This window comes from Lissotriton helveticus, chromosome 8 (assembly GCF_964261635.1).
Source record: "Lissotriton helveticus chromosome 8, aLisHel1.1, whole genome shotgun sequence".
Taxonomy (NCBI): Eukaryota; Metazoa; Chordata; class Amphibia; order Caudata; family Salamandridae; genus Lissotriton; species Lissotriton helveticus.
In genome coordinates this window covers 1300561475-1300584876 of record NC_136069.1, presented here as the reverse complement: position 1 = coordinate 1300584876, position 23402 = coordinate 1300561475, and the positions used below count along the sequence as shown (strand labels likewise).

The window sequence follows — 23402 nt, the reverse complement described above, 5'->3', positions numbered from 1 at the left end:
ATCTAGACCCCTGGTAGTTAGTTTTAAAGTTTTGTTTACAAAATAGACAGAGACACAGAGAACGCTCTCTTGTGTTTCATTATTTATTTGCTAGATTACTTTGGCGAAAGTTATCTTACACAACCAGACTGTACTTCGTTTTATGTTTATTGGATACAATTGGGAAATTGTGGGATTGATAATGCAGTGCCCCATCAAAGCCTCGACACGTAGCATTGCCACTACTGTATGGATAACGGGCCCACACAAATGGAATCACTTAGGGGCATATTACCAAGCTATAGCGATAATTATCGCTAAGCTTGGTTAGCGGGTATAAAAATATCGCCGCGCTCCGACGATTTTTACCGCTGAGATACCTTGATATTATCAAGGTTTATCTCAAAAGCGGTAAAAATCGTGGGAAATGCATGAATATCGCTGTAAAATCAGCGATATTCATGCATTATCGTGACAATGCTCTTAGCCATGTTATCCACCTTCCATTGGATAACATGGCTAAGAACTGCTCTGGGCAGGCATTAGCTTTTGGAGATAATCGCGCTTAGGGCGATTATTTCCAAAAGTTGGTAATAGGTGATAGCGATGTTAGCGACTGTTTCCAGTCGCTAACATCTTGGCACGCCCACTATGCATGTCATTAGCGATAATTATCGCTGACATGCATAGTGGGCCCCTAAATGCCCGCTATCGCCTATTAGCTGTCGCTAACTGGTGTTAGCGACAGGTAGGTAATAGGGCGATTAAATTATCGCCGCTTTAGCAGGAAAAATTCCCGCTAAAGCGGCGATAAGGCCCTTGGTAATATGCCCCTTAGTCTTCCTTACTGTCTGATGTTTTGATCATCCTTTCCTTTGTAATCTGGCAGGGGCAATAGTAAAGCTGGGAACATTACACGATAGTATGGTGTACCTTAAGAGCTTAAGAATTCCGATGTAAAGATGAACACATGCATGCCGTTTCTTTTTTGCAAGATCTATGAATCTACATGCTATACCCAGTGATAATTACTGTAAACATTTAATATATGCATAAAAATACGGAAATCGTGAACTATATGTTTGTGAAAATAACAAATGCCAATAAAAAAGATATTTAAAACAAAAACTTGTTGCCCAAGTAAGGTGCCCTTAGGGTCCCACAAAGTTGAACCACCGTTTACTGATTCTTCTGACCACAAATTGCCCTTACCACTAGGGAAGTCCACTGTTGCCTTCTGGGAAGTTTAAGAGTAGGGCCATGGCAATAGGAGGTTAGGGGAATATCGGGGAAGTGCCACATGATCTACTTGTACAGTCAGAACGTTGGAGGCATTCAAACCATTTGGTGTAGTCATTCTTTCAGTAGAAACACAAACATAAATATTTTACAAAAGGTGGGAGCTAGATAGAGTGTTTCCAGGTTGGGGAAAGGAACTGAAAGGCTGCTATTTTTGATTGGGGGGTAGGGACTGGAGATTCTACTACTGGAATTGGATGTTCTGTCTACATCATATCTCTGCAAAACTTAACTTTTGCACAGTGCCGGCCCTGTGAACAATCCACAGAAGTACACAGGGGGAGGAGAAATAGGCATAGAAATGTTTATAGTTTTTATGGTGTCCATGGAGAATTTTGTAAATCCCTGGAAGTCAGAAATCTACTTAGAACACAGGGGGAAACCTACAAGATATAGATTCATTTTACTACAATCTCATAAAACCTAAAATTTTCACTACATTTAAGCTTTTCTGATATGTTGTTATGTTATGTGAATTGTATAGCAAACTAATCACCCGAGAGGGTGTCTAGGAGCAGGTGAGGTATCTGACCTCGCACATAGTATTTCATTCATGCACACAGTCTCACATATACCCACCAACACCCTCAGCCCCTTCACTCACATCACACACATTCCAGCTGTGGTTGCAGGAATGATAGAACAAGAACAATTTTCCAATGGAGCTTTGGCTTGAACAAATGCAGCACATGTGAGATAATACAGAAGTTTAAATCAGGGGCTTGAAAGAGTGGTACTTACTTTGGTTTGGATGTCATCCACCGCAAGGCTCGCTTCATCCTTCCCATTGTAATTGTGAATAGCTTCCGTATATGTCCTAAGGAAGGTGTCCTTGATCTGAAAGTAACATTAGAAGACACACTAAGTTTTTTAAATATTTACTTGTATATGAATTTAGTATAAACAATCCATTATTGACTAAGAGTCTAATCGTGGATACTAGGACCAGCCTTAAGAGCAAGTGTTGGACCAGGCAGAGGTCAGCCTAAGAGCTGATACTAGAGACAACCTATGAGCTGATGATAGACACAGCCTCAGAGCTGATGCTGGAGCCAGCCTAAGACCTCATGCTAGAACCAGCCTAAGATCTAATCCTAAAGGCAGCCTAAATCAGATTCTAGAGCCAACCTAAGACCTGATACTAAAGGCAACCTAACATCGAATTCTGGAGCCAGCCTAAGAGCAGATACTAGAGACAGCATAAGATGTGATGTTAGAGCCAGCCTAGGAGTTAATGTTAGAGACAGCCTTAGGGAGGCTCCTAGACCCAGCCTAAGATCTGATACTAAAGGCAGCCTAAGATCGGATTCTGGAGCAAGTTTAAGTTTAAAGTTTAAAATATTTATCAAGCGCATCGTACACCTGGGCGTTTTCTTGGCGCTAAAGTAACAGGCAGCCAACTGAGCGAGAACGGTAACTAAGGCGACAACTGGAAAACAGGCAATTACTAAAGAAGAGCCTGAGAAAATAAAAAGGTCTTCAGAGCTTTGCGGAAACTGGAGTACTGGGTGAGGGACCTAAGATGAAAGGGGAGAGAGTTCCAGAACATGGGGGCAAGAGTGGAAAATTTTGAGCCACCCTGTTTTTTTTTTCGGTAACGGGGTACAGCTAAAAGGAGTTGTGCCGAGGAAAGGAGGTCTCTGCCAGGGACATAAGCCTTGATGGCTGAAGATATGAATAAGGGGGCCAGGCCAGTCCTGGCCTGAAACGCCATGCAGCCTAATTTAAACAGGGCGCGTTCCCGCACGGGGAGCCAGTGAAGAGTTTTCAGGAGGGGGGAAGTGTGATGGAATTTAGGAAGACCAAAAGCAAGGCGGGCAGCCTGGTTCTGCACTAATTGCAGTTTCCGGAGGCTGTACTGAGGGATGCCATTGTACAAAATGTTCCCGTAGTCCAGGCGGGATAGGACCAGTGCGGACATAATTAGCTTAAGTGCAGGGAAAGAAAAGAAGCGGGAGATAGAACGGATAGTACGGAGAGTAAGAAAGCAAGAGGAAACCACAGAACCAATCTGGGAGTGCATAGAGAGTTGATTATTTAGCTTAATACCAAGAGTCTTAACAGAGGAAACAGGGGTAGGAGGAGAGCCAAAAGAAGGGGGCCAAAAGAGAGAATTCCAGGGACTGGAGCAACCACCCATCACCACAAGTTCCGTTTTATCGGGATTGAGTTTCAGGTGGTTGAAGTTCATCCAGTCCCTGATGAAAGATAGAGTAGATTGGAAATTAGAAATGGAGTCAGGAGTAGAAGAAAGATTAAAGATGAGCTGGAGGTCATCGGCATAGTTATATACCGTGACCTCCAGTTGCTGTAGAGCAAAGATGAGTGGAGCGATATAAAGATTAAACAGTAAAGGAGAGAGAGAAGAGCCCTGGGGAACACCGCACTGGACCTGACAGGGGGTAGCTGAAAACTCCCCAAGATGAACCGCCTGGGTCCGGTCCCTCAAAAAGGACGAAAGCCAGATGAGGGCTGAGCCTCCTATGCCCGCCGCCTTGACACGGGAAAGCAAGATGGAATGATCCACCGTGTCAAAAGCGGCGGACAAGTCGAGGAGGACCAGCGCCTGTGGTCTACCTGCGTCCATACCCTCTCTGAGGGTGTCTTATACTGACACCACCACTGACTCTGTCGAGTGCTTTGGCCGAAACCCAGCCTGACATGGGGCCAACCTCCCATTCTCCTCGGCAAAGGAGCTGAGTGCAGATGTAACGTGCCGCTCCAGCACCTTCACCAGAAAAGGGAGAAGGGAGATAGGGCGATAATTAGCCATCACAGAGGGGTCGGCTCCCGGCTTCTTCAAGATAGGGACGATGGAGGCGGCTTTTAAAGATGGAGTGACAACCCCTCGGGCCAGTGAGTCGTTAAGGAAACCCAGAGGGGGCAAAAAACAGACAGTATAGATCTGCCGTAAGATATGAGCCGGGCATATGTCAGACGGGGAGCCGGACTTAATTTTAGGGAGGAGGGACAGGAAAAGTTCTTCAGAAAGAAGAGGGAAGGAATTAAAAGAAGCTGGGACAGGGTGAGGGAGGGGGTCAACAAAAGAAGGGGAGGGAGGGGGGATGTTGGATTTGATTGTCGTGATTTTTTCGACAAAATAAAGATTCAGCGAATCGCAGAGTTTCTGGGAGGGAGGGGGTTTAAGTGTGGTCCGGTCAGAGAACGCCAAATCATGGGTAATGGCAAAGATCTCCTTTGGTTGATTCTCGGCCGCTAAGATTTTGGCCGAGAAATATGCTTTCTTGGCCTCAGTAATTTTTTGCTTATAGGTCCCCAGGAGGTGAACGTAGCAGGTCCTGGAATTAGGGGAATAATCCAGTCTCCATTTGCGTTCAGCCCTTCGAACCGTAATCTTCAATTCCTTCAGCTCGTTGTTGAACCACCGATTGGCGTCTTTCGGGCGCCTAATCGAGGTACGCCGGAGAGGAGCCAAGCAATCGCTTCCTTCCATAAGCCATGAATCAATGGCTTTGGCTTGGGCTGCGGAATCCAGTCCCGATAGAGGGGGAGAGGAGGCCCGGAGTGCAGTCGAGAGATCAGACAGATTGACCTTACCCCAGTTACGAGCCCATGAGTTTTTGATGTGGATAGGGGTCTTGGTCAAAGAAAGGCTGAGGGAGAACGAAATTAGAAAGTGATCGGACCAAGTGCAGGGGACAACGGACAGTGTAGAGAGGGTACAATTAAGAGACCAGACCTGGTCAAGAATGTGTCCGTGAATATGAGTAGGGGTGTGAACAAAAGAAATAAAATTAAGAGAGAGGAGAGTTTCTGAGAATTCCTTGGATGAAACACACTCCTTGGGGTCCGAGGGCCAATAATTGAAGTCCCCGAGGACTAGAGCCGAGGCATAGTTGACCGCCAGGGTGCCAAGTAGGTCTTGAAAGGATGGAGTTGGGTGGGGAGGGCGATAGATAAGCACAATGGCTAAGTGGGGGGAAAGGGAGGTAGAGCGGGCCACCAGATAGTCGATTCTGCCCAGGGAGGGTCAAGGGAGGACTTGAAACTGGAGATCAGAGCGGGCAATGAGAGCAACGCCTCCACCCGCTTTCCCGCCAGGGCGGTCTGCACGGATGGCATAGTAAGTCGAGGGGAGGGCAGCCAGGAGGGAAGGGAGGGAGGCTTCAGTAAACCACGTTTCCGTCAGCAATAGAAGGTCGGGTTTGTCAGTGTCTAAAAGGGTGAAAAGTTCATGGTGATGTTTAATGGCAGACCTGGTATTAAGTAACATAATAGATAAAGGGGGAGAATGAGAATCACAGGTGGTAAATGAGACAGGGGCCGACGGCGACTCGTGAGGAGGAGGGCAACCAGATGGGCAGGCATCACAGGGAGAGTTACAGCCCAGCAGTGCGATCCGATGAATGGTACGAGGATCGAGGGGCCAATGACCTTGCAGTAGGGTCAAGTCAGCGGATGAATAGTGGGTGCGGGAGCCAGGGGTGATGGCCCCTTGCCCCGGTCTGCCGCGGACGGGCGCAGACGGGCTTAACTCTGGCGCAACTCCGGCGCGCCTACGTCGCGCCCGCTGCGCTCGTCCGCTGCGCCGACGCATGAGGAACGTCTATGTAGGCAGTGACGCGGTGGGGGAGGAGTAGGGAGGGCGGGGTAGGGATCGTGAGATTAAAAATAAAGATTTCCGTTCGCCGCTTTTAATCAGCGGGACGGTGAAGGAATGAACAACAAAACTGCTAGCAATCAGCAGAGCACAGCAGGTTAGCAAGTTTAAAAAGGCCAAAAGTGTAGTTCCAGCGCTCAGCGCGAAGCCCTCCGCCCTCTGCCACAGGGCTTAGACAGCGCGCGAGGGGGAATAGGCGGAGCCAATGTAGGCAGTGACGCGGTGGGGGAGGAGTAGGGAGGGCGGGGTAGGGATCGTGAGATTAAAAATAAAGATTGCCGTTCGCCGCTTTTAATCAGCGGGACGGTGAAGGAATGAACAACAAAACTGCTAGCAATCAGCAGAGCACAGCAGGTTAGCAAGTTTAAAAAGGCCAAAGTGTAGTTCCAGCGCTCAGCGCGAAGCCCTCCGCCCTCTGCCACAGGGCTTAGACAGCGCGCGAGGGGGAATAGGCGGAGCCTATGTAGGCAGTGACGCGGTGGGGGAGGAGTAGGGAGGGCGGGGTAGGGATCGTGAGATTAAAAATAAAGATTGCCGTTCGCCGCTTTTAATCAGCGGGGCGGTGAAGGAATGAACAACAAAACTGCTAGCAATCAGCAGAGCACAGCAGGTTAGCAAGTTTAAAAAGGCCAAAGTGTAGTTCCAGCGCTCAGCGCGAAGCCCTCCGCCCTCTGCCACAGGGCTTAGACAGCGCGCGAGGGGGAATAGGCGGAGCCTATGTAGGCAGTGACGCGGTGGAGGAGGAGTAGGGAGGGCGGGGTAGGGATCGTGAGATTAAAAATAAAGATTGCCGTTCGCCGCTTGTAATCAGCGGGACGGTGAAGGAATGAACAACAAAAGTGCTAGCAATCAGCAGAGCACAGCAGGTTAGCAAGTTTAAAAAGGCCAAAGTGTAGTTCCAGCGCTCAGCGCGAAGCCCTCCGCCCTCTGCCACAGGGCTTAGACAGCGCGCGAGGGGGAATAGGCGGAGCCTATGTAGGCAGTGAAGCGGTGGGGGAGGAGTAGGGAGGGCGGGGTAGGGATCGTGAGATTAAAAATAAAGATTGCCGTTCGCCGCTTTTAATCAGCGGGACGGTGAAGGAATGAACAACAAAACTGCTAGCAATCAGCAGAGCACAGCAGGTTAGCAAGTTTAAAAAGGCCAAAGTGTAGTTCCAGCGCTCAGCGCGAAGCCCTCCGCCCTCTGCCACAGGGCTTAGACAGCGCGCGAGGGGGAATAGGCGGAGCCTATGTAGGCAGTGATGCGGTGGGGGAGGAGTAGGGAGGGCGGGGTAGGGATCGTGAGATTAAAAATAAAGATTGCCGTTCGCCGCTTTTAATCAGCGGGACGGTGAAGGAATGAACAACAAAACTGCTAGCAATCAGCAGAGCACAGCAGGTTAGCAAGTTTAAAAAGGCCAAAGTGTAGTTCCAGCGCTCAGCGCGAAGCCCTCCGCCCTCTGCCACAGGGCTTAGACACAGGGCCCGATTCACAGAACTAACTTAAGACAAAATCCTAAACTTACTACCATTTTGGTGTTCACAGAAGGCACTTACTCATTTTGGTATTCACAGAAGTTAGGAGTCCTACCTTTAGGACTCCTAAATGCCTTCTGTGAATACTGAAAGTCTTAAAGTTAGGATTTTTCTCAGTTTAGGATTAGCTACTACTCCTAAACTGAGAAAAATCCTAACTTTATGACTTTAGGTATTCACAGAAGGCATTTAGGAGTCCTAAAGTTAGGAGTCTTAACTTTACTACTCCTAAACTGAGAAAAATCCTAATTTTAAGACTTTCGGTATTCACAGTAGGCATTTAGGAGTCCTAAAGTTAGAAGTCCTAACTTTACTACTCCTAAACTGAGAAAAATCCTAATTTTAAGACTTTCGGTATTCACAGAAGGCATTTAGGAGTCCTAAAGTTAGGAGTCCTAACTTTACTACTCCTAAACTGAGAAAAATCCTAATTTTAAGACTTTCGGTATTCACAGAAGGCATTTAGGAGTCCTAAATTTAGAACTTCTATCTTCTGTGAATACCGAAATGAGTAGGTGCCTTCTGTGAATACCAAAAGGAGTAAGTGCCTTCTGTGAATACCAAAATGAGTAAGTGCCTTCTGTGAATACCCAAATGGTAGTAAGCTTAGGATTTTGTCTTAAGTTAGTTCTGTGAATCGGGCCCTAAGTCTTGATACTAGAGACAGCCTAAGATTTGATTCAAGTACCAGCCTAAGATCTGATAATAAAGGCAGCTTTAGATCTGATTCTGGAGCCAGCCTAAGAGCTGATACTAGGGACAGCATTAGATGTGATGTTAGCTCCAGCCTAGGAGTTAATGTTAGAGACAGCCTAAGGGAGGCTCCTAGAGCCAGTCTAAGATCTGATACTAAAAGCAGCCTAAAATCGGATTATAGAGTCAGATGAAGAATTGATACTAGAGACATCCTAATACCTAATGTTGGAGTCAGCCTAGGAGTTGAGGCTGAGGATGCTAGAGCCAGCCTAAAAACTGATACTAGAGACAGCCAAAGAGCAGATACTAGGTCCACTATGAAGGCAGACACTAGGGCCACCCTAAGAGTAGGTACTAGAGCCAGCATAAAAACGCATGCTAGAACCAGCCAAATAACTAATACTTTAGCCCACTAAGAACAAATGTAATAGCCAAACTGAGAACCAACGATAGGCCATCTTAAGAGTGGGTACTAAGGACTGACTAAGAGCAAGTACTAGGGCCGGCCTAAGAGCCCATGCTGGAGCCAGCATGACAAGGGAAACTAGGTTCACCGTAAAGGTAGATGCTAAGGCCAACCTAAGAGTGGGTGCTGTGGAAAGCCTTGAGAACCAATACTAGAGTTACCTGTGGACCAATAGTAGAGCTAGTCTAAGACTCAATATTAGGGACATTATATAAGCTGTCACTAGAACAGAGCTAATAATGTATCAAGTCTGTTTCAAGTTGTACAAAAGGCTTTTTTATGGGGGTGCATACCATTACACAGTGTGCTGAGGCTATGCCAAGAAATCCACAGCAATGCACATGATACACCCCAATGTATAGACAGGCTCTACTTTCTGTGATGCAGTCAGTTGCCTTAGCCAAAGTTCTAAAGCACCCAATTAGCAGCGAACTATCAACTACCGTACCTACTTTGAACCAATACAGTTACCTTGTTTGGAAACTCCTCCTGGCTCATTTTGTTATTTTTAGTCTTTTTTGAGGAACTCCTTCATCTGGCCCAATTCAGTGGAAAGGCAGCGATGGGGTTTCTAGGGGTTTGGGGAAGACTGGTGAGGTTATGCAAGATCCCCCTCTTCTAACTCTGAATACCTCCTTCTAGAACATGCTGACAGCTAGATGTTTTAAAGTAGCTACCCCTTAAAAAATACAAACCACACAAAATATTTGCCTGCTCTCCCATTTTTGTGCAACTGAACCTATTTTAGGTTTCTCTCTAATTCAACACACGCTAGAGCTAAACAGTCAGTTCAAGAGCAATCCTCAAGGTGGCAGTGTTCCACCTGCTTGTTATCGTAGGTCTGTGAATCAGAAAGAGAAGTTTATCAAATCCTGACAAATTATTTTGTTTGCGGGCTATTAGAGCCATACTCAGGGGCATATTATCAAGGGGGTTTATCTCCGCTTTTTTGGCTTTAAAAGCCAAGAAAGCGGAGATAAAATTATCTCCCTATTACCAAGCTGTCGCTAACACCAGTTAGTGACAGCTAATAGGAGATAGCGACCATTTTGGGCCCCGCTTTGCATGTCAGTGATATTTATCACTAATGACATGCAAAGTGGGCGTGCCAAGATGTTAGCGACTGGAAACAGTCGCTAACATCGCTATCTCCTATCACCAACTTTTGGAGATATTCGCGCTAAGCGCGAATATCTCCAAAAGCTAACACCTGCCCTGAGCAGTTCTTCACCATGTTATCCAATGGGAGGTGGATAACATGGCTAAGAGCATTTGCTCGATAATGCATGAATATCGCTGACTTTTCAGCGATATTCATGCATTGCGGCCGTTTTTTATCGCATTTGCGATAAACCTTGCTAATAGCAAGGTTTATCTGCGATAAAAATCGCCGATGTGCGGCGATAATTTTTGTCTCTAAACAAGTTAGAGACAAAAATTATCGCTAGTTGTTGGTAATATGCCCCTCAGATCGTTGAAAACTAACATTTTGAAGAGTAAAATGCATTTTATTCCTTAAAGTTTGATGGGGAAATGGGCATTTAAAAAACAAACAAAAAAAACACTAAGTTAACTTTACTCACCTCATGGCGGAAAACAAAACCGGAAATGCCAGCTACTAGTTCGGCCAGGAACACCAGGGACAAAAACATAGCATACTAAAAGAAAGGTGATAAACAGAACACAAACGTGAAACGGTGCACAGATGTTTATAGGAGACATAGCTTCACAGTACTGGCTATACATCGAGGAGGTAAACGATTTTAAGCCGAGTGATCCCTGTTTTCTTTCTTTAAATCAACAATTACTCCCATTTAGAGTACGGAAGTGCAACAACTTTATACACACACTCCCCATAAAGTGTTGAAATAGCAAAGATAGGTTATGTCCATTTACTCCATCAAACCTGTGTTCTGTCATTGTACTACTGTTAAAGATTCTGTTATTTGTCCACCTGTCACACCACTGACCATGCACGCAACACCACCTATTGCTATTTATCACTGCCAAAGAACAGAATACAAGCAGAAGGTGTGGGTGTGCAAGGGTTTATAAAGAACAGCTGCTTACAATATCATAAAACTCAATAGTCAAGAAGTGAGTGTTACTCGTTAATTCACGTACAAGAGTTGTAGGGCCTCATTTATGAGAAACTGACGCATCAACATCAGTTTCTCTGCGCCCTCCTTGCGACACCATGGGTGCGCCGTATCTAATGTACGGTGCTCCATGTCGCAAGGAAAGACAGATGCGTCAGAAATCCTGACATATCTGTCAGCGCAAAACCCACGTATTGCTGAAGTAGCATCGGAACAATGACGCAAATCCAGCAATGCATGGGGTAGGCCTGTGCCTATGGCACTGAGTCACCCTTAAGAGGTAGGCGTGAGGTTTTGAAGCACTGGCGTCCTAGAAGCGGTGCAGTGAAATCTGATAGATTTCACTACGCCACTTCCACAAGGCTTACTTGCAGGGTAACGCCCACCCTGCATACATTAAACGCATATCTACCTAGATGTGTCGCTCTGTAAATAGGGCACCACGTGAGACATATTTTACGCCGCCGCTGCATCACAAAAAGTGATGCACAGCGGTGCAAAAGTGACGCTGGGGCTCATAAATAAGCCCTGTAGCGTTTAAATTAGTGTTGTATAGCCTGCCTTATAATTTGTTAAACTTTAGCAGAATGCTTTCAAAGTCCAAACAATTAAAATGTTAATTAATTTAGAACTGAATTTGGTATGTAATCTTAAATAACAACAAACTCTAGACTTTCAAGATATCACTTAATTTTTTTTTATCCCAATTTTATCCCATGGAGACTAGAAGGTTCTGGAAGTACATTACTCCAATTACAATATTCAATGTAAGAGAGCTCTTGATACAAAGCAATGAATAAACCAAAAAGAACGTTAGTCATAAATAAAGCTATGGTCTCTCAATCGCACAGACTTTATAAAAGTCAGAAGTTTCTTTTGTGATTTCCTCCTGTGTTAAGAGTACATTTTTCTCCACTTGCCTCACAAAGCAACTTCATGCCTTTGGTTTAGCTGCTTTTAAAAAGCTGAGGAGCAAACTTAAATACTCCTCCCTGCATCATGCTTACCTATGTCGAGCTTTTCATGTTTTTCACATAAAAAAAAATATATATATTCCACTGTGGAGAAACCTCTTCTCTTAACCCGTTAACCGCGGCTGTTTTTTCGCGGAAGTGCGACTGTTTTAAAGAACGGGCGGGGCTGAGTCGGCTGTTGAACGTGCGCAGCACCAGCCAGATAGTGCTCCGAATGTTCAACGGCCGACGGCAGCACTTAACGGGTTATACAACATTAAATGTGAAGTTTCCCTGCCGATCCCACTCTGGTGGCACAGAAACCAATAATTACTTTTGCAACAAAAAAAAAGAAAGACATGAATAAAAATAAATCCTATTTGCGGTCGGGATAGGTAAAATGATGTAAATATTTGTGAATGACTACCCACAAAGTTCAAACTTTATGGTTTTCAACAAGAGTTTGAATAGCCACGCTGCCTGGCAAGCATCTTTTTTATTCACACGGAAACGCCCCTTAATAGGCCGTTTATCAAGTAAGTGTATCTGAGTTGTTAAAAAAAAATCTGCAAACATTTCTTCTGGGAATCAAAATCTTCATTTTGCAAAAGCAAATAATTCCTTTTCCGTACCTGTGTGACATTAAGTTGTGCCAAAACTCTAGTGATTCAGGCCTATTGAATTTTGTGGAGGGATTCACGTCCTATAATTACAAAATACTCAAGAGGATTTTTTGGTGTCATTAATGTGAAAAACATGACTGATATAGAAATTCAAACCAACAAATCCTAGCAAGAAAAAAAAACCTGTGAATTTCAGTTATGGTATTTTTTTGCTGTAAGTTATCTATCTTTTGCAGAAACAAAATCCTAACTCGATCGGCTTTTGCTCGGTTCTATTGTATTGATTGTACTTTCTTTTTAGCAAGAAATGTGTCCTTACATCCAAAATTAATGCTAGGATATGAAATATAACTCTCTGGGGCAGATTTACAAGCCCCCTGTGCCACCAGTACGTACCTTTTTGTGACGTATGTTACTGCTTCGTATTTACAAGGACAGGAAAAGCCACCCTGCGTGGCTTTTCTTGCCCTTGTAAATATGGCCCCTTTGCATGTAGCACTTTGCGTGAAAGGGGCGTTCCATGGGTGTTGCTGTGGGTGTTCCCAAGGAACAACCATGGAACAAGACACATTTCCAGATTTACGAGGAATCGTAAATCTGGAAATGCGTCTGAATGCTGGCGTAGTGAGACGCAACGAGAAGAAATGTTTTAATTTTTCCTAGTTTTTTCCTCTTTCAATGTGTGCTGCTTTCAATGTGTGCTGCATTCTAGAGAACGCATTGAAAGAGGGAAATGCCTGTAGTGATTGTTTTTGTGCAGGAATGGACATTAAGCAATAATGGATGCAGGAAAGTGAACTCTCTCTGACATCGTAGTTTCTCTGTTAAGTTTTTGGGAGATATTGTGGAACTTTGCAATATCAACACTGAAAATGAAGCAATTTAATGAAACACCCTTATGTTCACTTACCAACTTCAGCATCCATGGACTTCCTCGACATGTTGCAAAGCATCCGAACAGGCCAAAGACGATGATTGTAGTGCCCGTTCCAATAAGGACATAGGGTGCGTTGGTGGAGTTTTCAGCTATGAGCGAGATGTACGTACCCAAAGTAAGCTTTCCCCATACTCCAACAGCTAGTAGGATAACACCGGTTATCTGAAAGACACAAAAATAGGTGTGATTAATGTACAAATGTGCAGCAGATGCAAAGAAAAGGATGTCCTATGGCACAAATGGTATCCCACGGTTCAAGTACTCTTAATGAGACATTTAAAGTTTGTGGTCCCTCAAATCTAATTACCATGCTCATAATACACTGGAGGAAGCCATGAGGTACAGCGCATGGTATGTAAGTAATATGGTCACCATATGTGGATCTCAGAGCCATGATCGAAAGTCAGGACTCCTCAGACCATATGTATGAAGATGACATGCAGCACTACCTGAACAGTAAAGAAAAGCAGGAAATCGATCTATCAACTCAGTACCTGTTGAACAAGAGGGATGATCTCCCAACAGTACCTACAACTAATTCCTCAAGCATCAGTGTTTGCTACTACTCAATACACTGCCCACAAATCTCTTTGCAGAATGTGCTCCATATACAGTACTTGATTTGTAAAAAACATAAGTGCTGGGGCCCTCGTCAAGGGGTCACTACAGCTTCCAACACCCATTGCCCCTGCCAATGCTGCCAATGACAATACTAACACTACTACTGCCATCACACTCCTACAAGAGTGACAATTGAGAATATTCCAGGCCCCAAAAGCTATATGAATGGCTTGGGCAGCAAGTATCAGTCATGTTTCATGCATATTGAATTAGTAAACAACTGTTGTTGTGCTAATCTCTAAAGTAGACAAACAGCGTCACCATGCTGCAGACTGTCAAAGTGCCTGTGCTGGCCACTAAGTGCCTGTGCCAAGCACCGGAAACCACTGGCTCAAAATATGCACTATCTATATATCCTCATGCAAGAAATGTTGCCTACCAATGATCGCCCTGCAAATCTCACACCTCTGCTTACAAGTGTACCTTGCACAGTCAAGTGAAATTCCGTTAAAGTGTAAAGGTACTGAACCTCCTTTGTGGTGAATTTGATTTTTTTCACTGCGTGATAGAAAGTACAAAAATAGGAGTGGGAGGAATTGGCAGAGTTCCATTCCATGGAATTTAGCAAAATTACATTAAAAATACATCTAATTCCGTGGAATTCCACAGGGGGCAGAGGGGACACTACAATGTACAGTGCATACCCCTTGACGCCCTTACATAAATATGTAAAGGCAGTGAGGGGTATCCGCTATACCCCATGGTGCCCCTACATACTTATGTAAGGTCACCCAGGGGTATACAGTGCACTCAAATGCAGTGCATACCCTGTGGTGCCTTTACATACTTATGTTAGGACAACAAGAGGTATGCGATGAGGGGTATTCACTCCATTGCATACCCCTCTGGCCCTTATATACTTATGTAAGGGCATGGAGGGGTACATGCACTGCAGTGATACTTAAACAGGGCTGAAAGAGGGAACAGACCCTCTATGTTTGAAAACCACTGCAGACTAAAGTTTAATCTACAGTGTTTTTGTTTTTTAAATAGAGGGACTGCTCCCTCTCAGCCCTGTTTAAGTATCATTGCAGTGCTGATTTAACTGTGGGGGTAGAATGGTGGATTAAATACAGGAGTAACGCAAATTACTCAAACTCTCCCAGTTTAATCAAACATTCCGCCGACCTCTACACAAAAGACGACTGTGCATGTGCATGTGACAGGAGTTACAAAAGCCTGGGTCTAGTACTCAAGGTATGCCTTGAGGAAACATGGAAGTTTTCGGCGGCGGCCGTCACAGGTAAGTGTGGTAAGTCGGGGCAGGACGGAGTGCGAGAGGGAGGAAGTCGACAGACAGCGGAATAGGTATAATCAGATAAATAAATACCTATTCCGTCGTGTGTCGACTTCCTCCAGCCATGCCCTGCCCCACAGCCTCACTGCCCCACTACGCTTACCTGTGCCAACCGCCACTTGAAGTTTGACTCATAGGGGAAGCCAACCGCTTAAACAAGACAGGTTCATCATTTGAGGGTCACAAGATATGCACCACTTTTCAGAACAGAACTCCTGCTTCAGGTTGGTACGTTTGGGTAATTTAGGTTCAGGAAGGCTATTTGCGTGCCACATTTTAATGCCTAACACCGACTATGAAAATCTGCTTTTTTAGATGTACTGTATTGTATGCAATATTTATAAAGCGCAGCTATCACCCAACGGGTATTTTGGCGCTATAGTACATGACGTCAACACGCACAGGTGGTAGAGGGTGTGGTTTGACAGTGAACATCCTCAGACATTAAGAGAGATCAAGTTCTAGGGAACAGCCATGTGTTTACCTTTTTCCTATATGCAACAGGTCATAGGACTGTCTGATTTCAAGTGGAAGTTTATTCCAAAGCTTTGCGGCGGCTGTGCTGAAAGCCCTACGTCCTGAGTTAGCTCTTCAAATTCTAGGAACTCTCACATAGTAGGCAGAGGAAGAGCGAAGACACCTCGTCGGAATGTACCAGGCAAATTTCTCCTGTAAAGGTTTGGGTCCAATACCATGAAGGGCTTTAAACACTACTCTATGTAATTATAAGGCCTGGATCTATGTTGGACACGAGCTAGAATGGTAATTCTCCTACTCCTTTCAACTAGTAAAGTGGGAAAAAGTAACAGAAATTACAGAGCAAATGGTGTTGTTGCGATGTATTCAATGCCCCCAAAAAGTGTTGGGTATAACTTTCTCATTAAGTTGACGCAGTTGAGCTCCACTACAAAAACCAACGCAAGAAGAAAAACTGCATTAACCATCGATTTACTACACAATTCTTTATCTAAATAATGCCAAACCATATCACAAGCATAGCATTAATTAAAACTACACGCACACCAAATAGGTCATTTTGAGCCTGGCCAGTCGGCTGGTTTATCTGCTTGTCCCCAGTGCTCTCAGTCTCCCTCAGAAGTGCCTATGGTAAAACCCACTTGTCTCAAAATAAGATGCTGTGGTGCAGGATTGTACTGGTGGTGGTACTGGATGGGTACAGATGACTAGCGTAACGAAACTTGAGGAGGGCCCCCAGCAAACTGCTTGGAGGCCCTCCCCTTCTGGGGGCCATCCTGGAACTCGGGCCTCCCCTACACTGCGGGGGCTGCGGGGGGCGTTTGTTATGCCCCTGGTACAGATAAGTAACAAGTGTACGGGATTTATGATTCTAATAACCCATTGCCAGGTGTGTCCTTAAGTGTGCCAGATACCCCACTGGCAAGTTTAGATTGTGATAAAAACATGTATTGTAGGTACTGGTGGTGGTACTGGATGGGTACAGATCACTAGTGTGACGGGACTTGAGGGGACCCCCTTGAAAACTACATAGAGCCCCAACCCCCCTCTGGACTCAGTCAGGTGCTGTGATGCCTGGGCACTGTGCTGAGGGACCCTCCTTGAACTCGGGCCCCCCCCCCCTGCACCATGGGAGCTGTGTACAGATAAGTAAAAAGGGTAAGGGATTCATGATTCTATTAACTCATTGCTAGATGCTGTTCTTAAGTGTGCCAGACACCTCGCTGAAAAACTTAGATTGTGATAAAGTATGCATAGGAACAACTCGGAGAGTGATGTATTTTTATTTATCTACACAAACAATAAAGAAAACCATCATCAGTTTTGTTTCCTATGATTTACTCTTACAGATATCTTATTAAATGTTCATAACAAGTTTCAAAGAACAGTCCACATACATTGTATGTTTTATATAAGTACCACTTTCTCAAGCTATAGCTATTTTCTACCATTTATAGGGCACACGTAGGTGTCCATTAGAATACTCCAGCAGGGCTAGATGCTTGCCTTGGCATGACCTCTGCAATCCATGGCACTGCCCATGCCTCCCCGACCTTAGAGCTCATGACAGCAGGAACAGGAAGTGTACTGCTAATCTGTCTTATTCTTCTCATTTATCACCTGGGGCAAAGGGTGGGACAAGAAGATGCTTTTCCTGTGATGTCATTCAGGGTCAAATGATGTGTGATATCACTTCCACAGCCCGTGACATTTTGATGAATCAACGTCCACGATGAGACCCTAGTGCCATGGCAAGCTGGGCAGGTGCCCGGGGGCCCCAGGACCATAGGGCCCCCTTGCAGACCAGAATCTAACACAAATTTTCCGTTAAATATTTGTATCCCTGAGGGTGGTTGTGTAGGCAGGGCCCAGTGCATTGCTTTGCCCGGGGGCCTATAATGCTGTTAAGACGGCCCTGTTTGAACCTAGTGTGATGCCTTACAAAAAGTCCTGTAACATACCACAAAAGATGCGAAAGTAAATCAAACGAGCAGCAAAGGAAAATATTAACAGACAGCAGCACAAATTGGAATTCTAGAAGGGATCAGGTTCTCCTTTAGTCTTCCCTGTCTCCATTAAACTTCCCTTGGGAAATTAAGACTTGATGTTCATAAATTCCTCCAATAGATAAATCGATCTTCTTAGACCTCTGAAAAGGCAGCAATAAGCATCATAGATCAAACCACCTCCATCTTTGACAGAATGTTTCTTTCCACTGATGTCTGCTACAGCAAAATCTCTGTTGGGCCAACAGAGTTAATCCTGCAGGTCGAGGATAGAAAGTGAAGGTTTTTTTTCTTGGCATGGGGGGAAAACCTGCCTCAGTCAAAATTAAAAACGAGGGTTAAGGCTGTGCTGCCGCAACCATAGCCTGCCATGAATTTGTATTGTGTATGGTTCTCTCACACCTGGAAAACCTATCCACTCTGAATCAGGTGGAGCGAAATTCCGTAAGGTAATTTCTACTGAACTCAAAAATGAACCTGGGTGAAAATGACATTGCGTCTGACTAAAAATCTAAGTGATTTTGAGAATTTCGCGTTACGCTTATTATGCGAAATTCCCCAAATTACTCCATTATGCTATTTCATGTAATTGCACATAATCATGTTAAAAATTTACTCTGAATGCATGGGGACAAAAGAAAGTTATTGGCTATTGTGAGCGGTGCTTTTGTTAAAATGTATTATCGTAGCAAAAATTGATACTCTGACGTATTTTGCGCTAAAATATAGCACACAACGACAGGTTTGCATTTTGCATATTTACGTGTAGTTTTGTGAAATAACATGAAAGCAAATTACATTATTGTAGAATCAGAGCCCAAGCGGGTGCTATGGCTGCTCACCTAATGGAAGCCCTGACAATGTAAGGCTATGAGGTGTAAGATATTTCTATAATGTAGTACTATGCGTTTCAAAATGAAGAATGTTTAATACATATTTAGAACAATAGCCCCTGCAGTACCCACAGTGCAGGGGGCCTGAGCTCTGTCGTCCCCCTCTGGCACTGTGCACAAGCAGGCCTGAGAGCTCCTGAATGGGTCTGGAGCATGGGGGGCCCCATCCACGTACCTTGCAGGGGGGCCCCTTCAAGTTTCGTTACACCACTGAAATCGGTTGATTATTTCAAAGGGTTATTGGGTAGGCCTGGGCAGAAAACTACGCTACACTCGCGTAGTTTGCGCAACTACGCGGTATGCAAATTGCACGTAGCTCAGTGCAAAAATGCGTAACGTAGCATAGTTGTCATTTTTTGCTCGCTCGCGGTCCTCAACGTCAAGTTGGCGACCACGAGCAAGCAAAATGACTTCCCGGCGAGACTTTATCCTCATTCGCAATCAGCAACATGAAGTTGCCGATCGCGAGCGTGAAAAAAACCTCCCGGCAAGATTCTCAACGCGGTGAGGTCAGGTTTCTCATTGTGAGTGGTCGCGTATGCTGGCGACTGCTTGCGAAGAGAAACTACCAGTCCACGTTGAGAAAGCTGCTGCATGAGTAAAAATGTACTCGAGCGGCAGAAAAAGACCGCTTGCACTGTGCAAGATGCCGTTTGCAATGATTGCACAGTGCAGACAAGCATCCAGCACTGTGCAATCATTACGAACAGCCTTTCACGACCGCACTACGGAGTTCGCGTAGTGCTACGCGTAGCTCACATAGTGCGAAGTGCACTTCACATAGCTACGCGTAGCGCTACTATGCGAACTACGCCCAGGGGTATTATTGGGGAGGCCCCGTTTCTCGCCGATCCTTCCACAAATTGTATGGCTGAGAAGTATCTCATCAAAATGCCAGAAGTAGCAAAAGTGACACCCTGAACTCGTTTGACCTTTGATGAAACCAAAGGGTTGACCACTTTCCGACCTCTTAGTCACTCGGCCATCCCCAGTTTAATGCAGACGCCCAGGGGTATATCAAATAGTAAAAACTTCAGAGAGTTAACCAGACTCCCAGAGCTGTGTTTGCTTTCTGTTCCTGCCATGGTCTTTAAGATCTTTAGGTGGAGAGGCAGCAAGGGCAGCGTTATTGATGTCATAGGAAAACCCAGTGTAGCTTTATCTCCCCCCAACTACTCTTAATTCAAGTCCCTGGGGAAGAGAAAGCCAGATTTTCTCAGTCCTCAGCAATGTTCTTTGTGCTTTGTGGAAACTCAGAGACACTACAACATGGTTTCTTTGGAAAAAGGGCCCTTTCCCCTTTCAGATCTGATTTCACCAACTAATAATGTTGTAGTCATTGGGTCTTGACTAGACAGCGCATGCGCTGTCTCGAAGAGATGGGTTGTGTTATGTCTCTGGGCTTACAGGCCGCCCATCACCTGCTATTGGTAAACTTCAGCATTGCTCTCATTGTCTTTGGTACCATTCATCATGGCATGCGGATCCCATGCCCTCTTCTTGTGTTTGGCCCTCTCATAGCATATGAACAAAGTACATGCCTCCTTACATTGCTCTCGGTTAGTAGAGCTTTTGTTTCTCTGTTTTCAAGCACTCTTTAGGAATACTTGTGTTTTCAGGCCATCTCCCTTGTACACATACACATATACCACTGAAAAGCATGCGCATGTACATAAAACAATGCATTTCTTAAAAAGTTGTAAAACATGAACAGCACTTTTTCTGCACTATCCGAGGGTATGGGAGCACTCGCTTGGTCGTCCGTCTTGCCATAGCAGGAATGCAAGGCAATGGTATTAGAGTGCTTTATGTGCTCATCAGTTACATTACTCATTGGTACATTCATTTTTGTTGCAGATCCTGCTTCAATTAAGGTTTATTTGTCCAATGGTTGCTTGCCCATCTCCCCATTTCCTCCTGCTTCCCTTCTTGACCTGTTCCCCCACTACCACCTTCGTCGCTCCTGCTTTTTATTTTTTGTGCACCGACAGTATTCAAGCACTTGTTCCATCCTCCATCTTGCCATAGTGCTAACACCAGCCAATGGTATTGGAACACTTTAAGTGCTCACCATGTACATTACACAATGACCTATTCATCATTGTAGGCAGGGGACGCGTAAGTGATTTGCGCAGATCCCAAATTGTTTAGCCGAACCCAAGATTCAAACCTGGTTTCCCAGGTCTCCAGTTCCCTCGTCGACTCTCTGGTCGTTATGCCACACCCTTACTTCACTTCAGAGCTCCTCAACTGTTTCTAACTATTGCTTCCACATTTGTTCAACAAGACCCCGCCAACACTGAACATGCCTTGGCAAATCCAATAGATCTCGGCAATGCCTGAGCCATTGGACTTGTCAATGTGAATGCCTTTTAGCCATGATGCCTAGCAGCACATATGCTGTTCAGCATGGCTGAAAGTCACTGAAAAATTGCTATTATGTGGCCAGCTTAGGCCACGTCATAGCCCTTTTTTGTGTTAGGAGAGCAGGACAATGAACTCAACATGAGGGAGTGGAGAAACTTGGCGTCGGCTCAACATCCTGTGATTCCAGGCCTTTAGTAATTTTCAGCCAATCTGAGCAGCAGATTTGCTGCTATACAATATGGCTAAAAGACATTCATACTGACAAGGCCAATAGCTCGGGCAGTGCCCAAACCTACTGGCTTTGCCTATGCTTGTTTATACTTCAGTAGTCTACTGCATAATTTCCGCCATAACTTTCCATGCCTATGCATGACACTTAGGTACTTTGAAGTTCACTTGGCCCGATTAGGTTAGCTTCTGGCCTAGATGATGTTAGCCATAGCCTCTATAATCTCTCAATTGCCATCTACCCACATCATCACATGTCCTAAACACTTGCACACCTACATCTGGCTTCTCCAGTACAGAACCACTGTATACCAATCCATGCTGAGATGCAACCATCTATATTGGATAGGAACATTTTTCACATATGGGGTGACCATCTGCTTTCAGGTGATTACAGGCACTGTTTCCACTCCTTAACATTTGTGTGAAGACCTAATGCATTCTGGGAGTTGTAGTCATGAGCTGCTTCCAATGAATTAATAAGATTTAAACAGATGAAAACAATGATTCATAGGTGAAAACTGCAGGACTGGAAACAGTGTTCGTAATGACTTGGAGTGAGGTGGTTAACCTACTCATGCAGTGTCTTTATGTTAACCCCTTGCATGCGCTGCGAATTTTCACGCTGTGTGGGTCATTTACATAGTGGGCGGAATTCGGACGGCCCCCGGCGTCGTAAGCACAAGTCCACCATGATTCATGGCGTCCGGGGGCATGAGCATGCAAGGAGTTAAAGAAAAATAATGCCTTGGAGACTGATACATTTCTAAATCGGACTGCAAGTCAATAATATATTTGTGTTTTCCATATTACCTGGCTATAAATAGTTTCGCCAGGCATCAGAAAAACAGCTATATTTATATTAATACATATGCATCCAAAAAGGTCTTCATGCTGGAAGGATGGCTCAGTGAGTTACAATGCTCAGTCCTAAGATCTACAGATCACAAGAAAGGATCATGAAAAGTCTTCTACCCTTCTGCAGTGAGTAAATTGAGCACCAAATTACTCAGGGCCGGACTGGCCGTAGGGGGCATCGGGCGTTTTCCCACGAGGCTGGAAGGCTGGGGGACAATTTTGCAGTGGTGGGGGCTGTTTTTGTTACTGGGGGCCGGTTTTGCAGCAGTGCTGCTATATCGGCCCCCAGTAGCAAAGGAGCAGGGGGGCTGGTCTGTTAAAATTGCCAGGGCTGCTCTGGGTCCCAATCCGGGCCTGAAATTTCGGCTTAGAAACGGTAGTAGCACATTATAAACTGCTATGTAAAACCAGTTATTATAATTATTATTTTTTATAAATCAGCACCTTAAAAGTTAGTTTTCCTTCTTCTTTCGAAACACCCCTATATTTTAGGTTTTCCAGAAACTAATAATAATCTATTTTCGCATAAATACATAGGGGCTTATTTATAAGCCTTTTGCACTGTCGATGTGTCACTTTTTGTGGCGCTGCGGTGGCGCAGGAGCTTGCTCCATATTTACCAGGAAGCACTAAGTCACTTTTTTTGGCTTAATGCTGCCTTGTAAATATGGTTCCCTTCAACGCAGTTTTTCTGCATTAAAGGAGCATGCAGTGAGTGTTGCTGGGGGCGTTTCCAGCAACACCCAAAGCTTTTTGACACTGCCCCAGATTTACGAGAAATCGTAACTCTGAGGCAATGCCAACAACTTACGCCTCAAGGAGGGCACAATGAGGATAAATATCTTTATTTCTCCTCGATTTTCCTTTTTCTACGTTGTGGTGCATTCTGCAGTACATATAGAAAGAGGAAAAGACCACTAGTGATTGTTTTTGTGCAGGAAGATTTGCCTTGCTGCACAAAAATAATCATCCCCCAACGCAGGCACCCTTGCACCATAGTGCAAAGGTGCCTGCATTGGCGCAGGGCAGGGAAAAGCACAGGAATGCACCGTATCTTATCGATAAGGTGCATTCCTGTCCCTTTTCTTTTGCCGTAGGGCTGCGCAGCGCAGCAGGAAGGCCTGCTGCGTTGCTCTACTGCAAAACATCATAAATGAGGCCATAGAGTGTTGTTAGCTTTGTGAGGATGCTTTATCTACAAATTATCACAATTTACCTGGGTTGACTAAGGCCTAGGAGTTGGAAGGGGAAGCATGACTAAAATCTGGCGATGGCTGTGCCACCAAAGGCGAATTTATCACAGAGTCTGCTGGGTGCCTAATGATATTTTTATTATATTCCGGTGGCAACTGAAAATGGCCACCACAAATTTCTAAGGTTGAAACACAAAGCCCAGCCAACCTAGATTCCTGTGTCCTTGGCTATTCTCTTCGCACCATGGATCAGTGGATGTGAACAATTCCCTCA

At 44.9% G+C, this 23402-nt stretch overlaps 1 protein-coding gene across 1 annotated transcript in view; it reads right to left on the bottom strand.

Moving 5' to 3' along the window:
• Positions 1–23402, bottom strand: part of TSPAN7 (tetraspanin 7) — a 275733-nt gene that overhangs the window by 16025 nt on the left and 236306 nt on the right. The window contains exons 2-4 of the mRNA XM_078658270.1: positions 13162–13350; positions 10160–10234; positions 2020–2115 (exon numbers count right to left, since the gene is read on the bottom strand). Coding sequence (XP_078514396.1) covers positions 2020–2115; positions 10160–10234; positions 13162–13350 — 360 coding nt within the window. The remainder of the gene's footprint in view (positions 1–2019; positions 2116–10159; positions 10235–13161; positions 13351–23402) is intronic.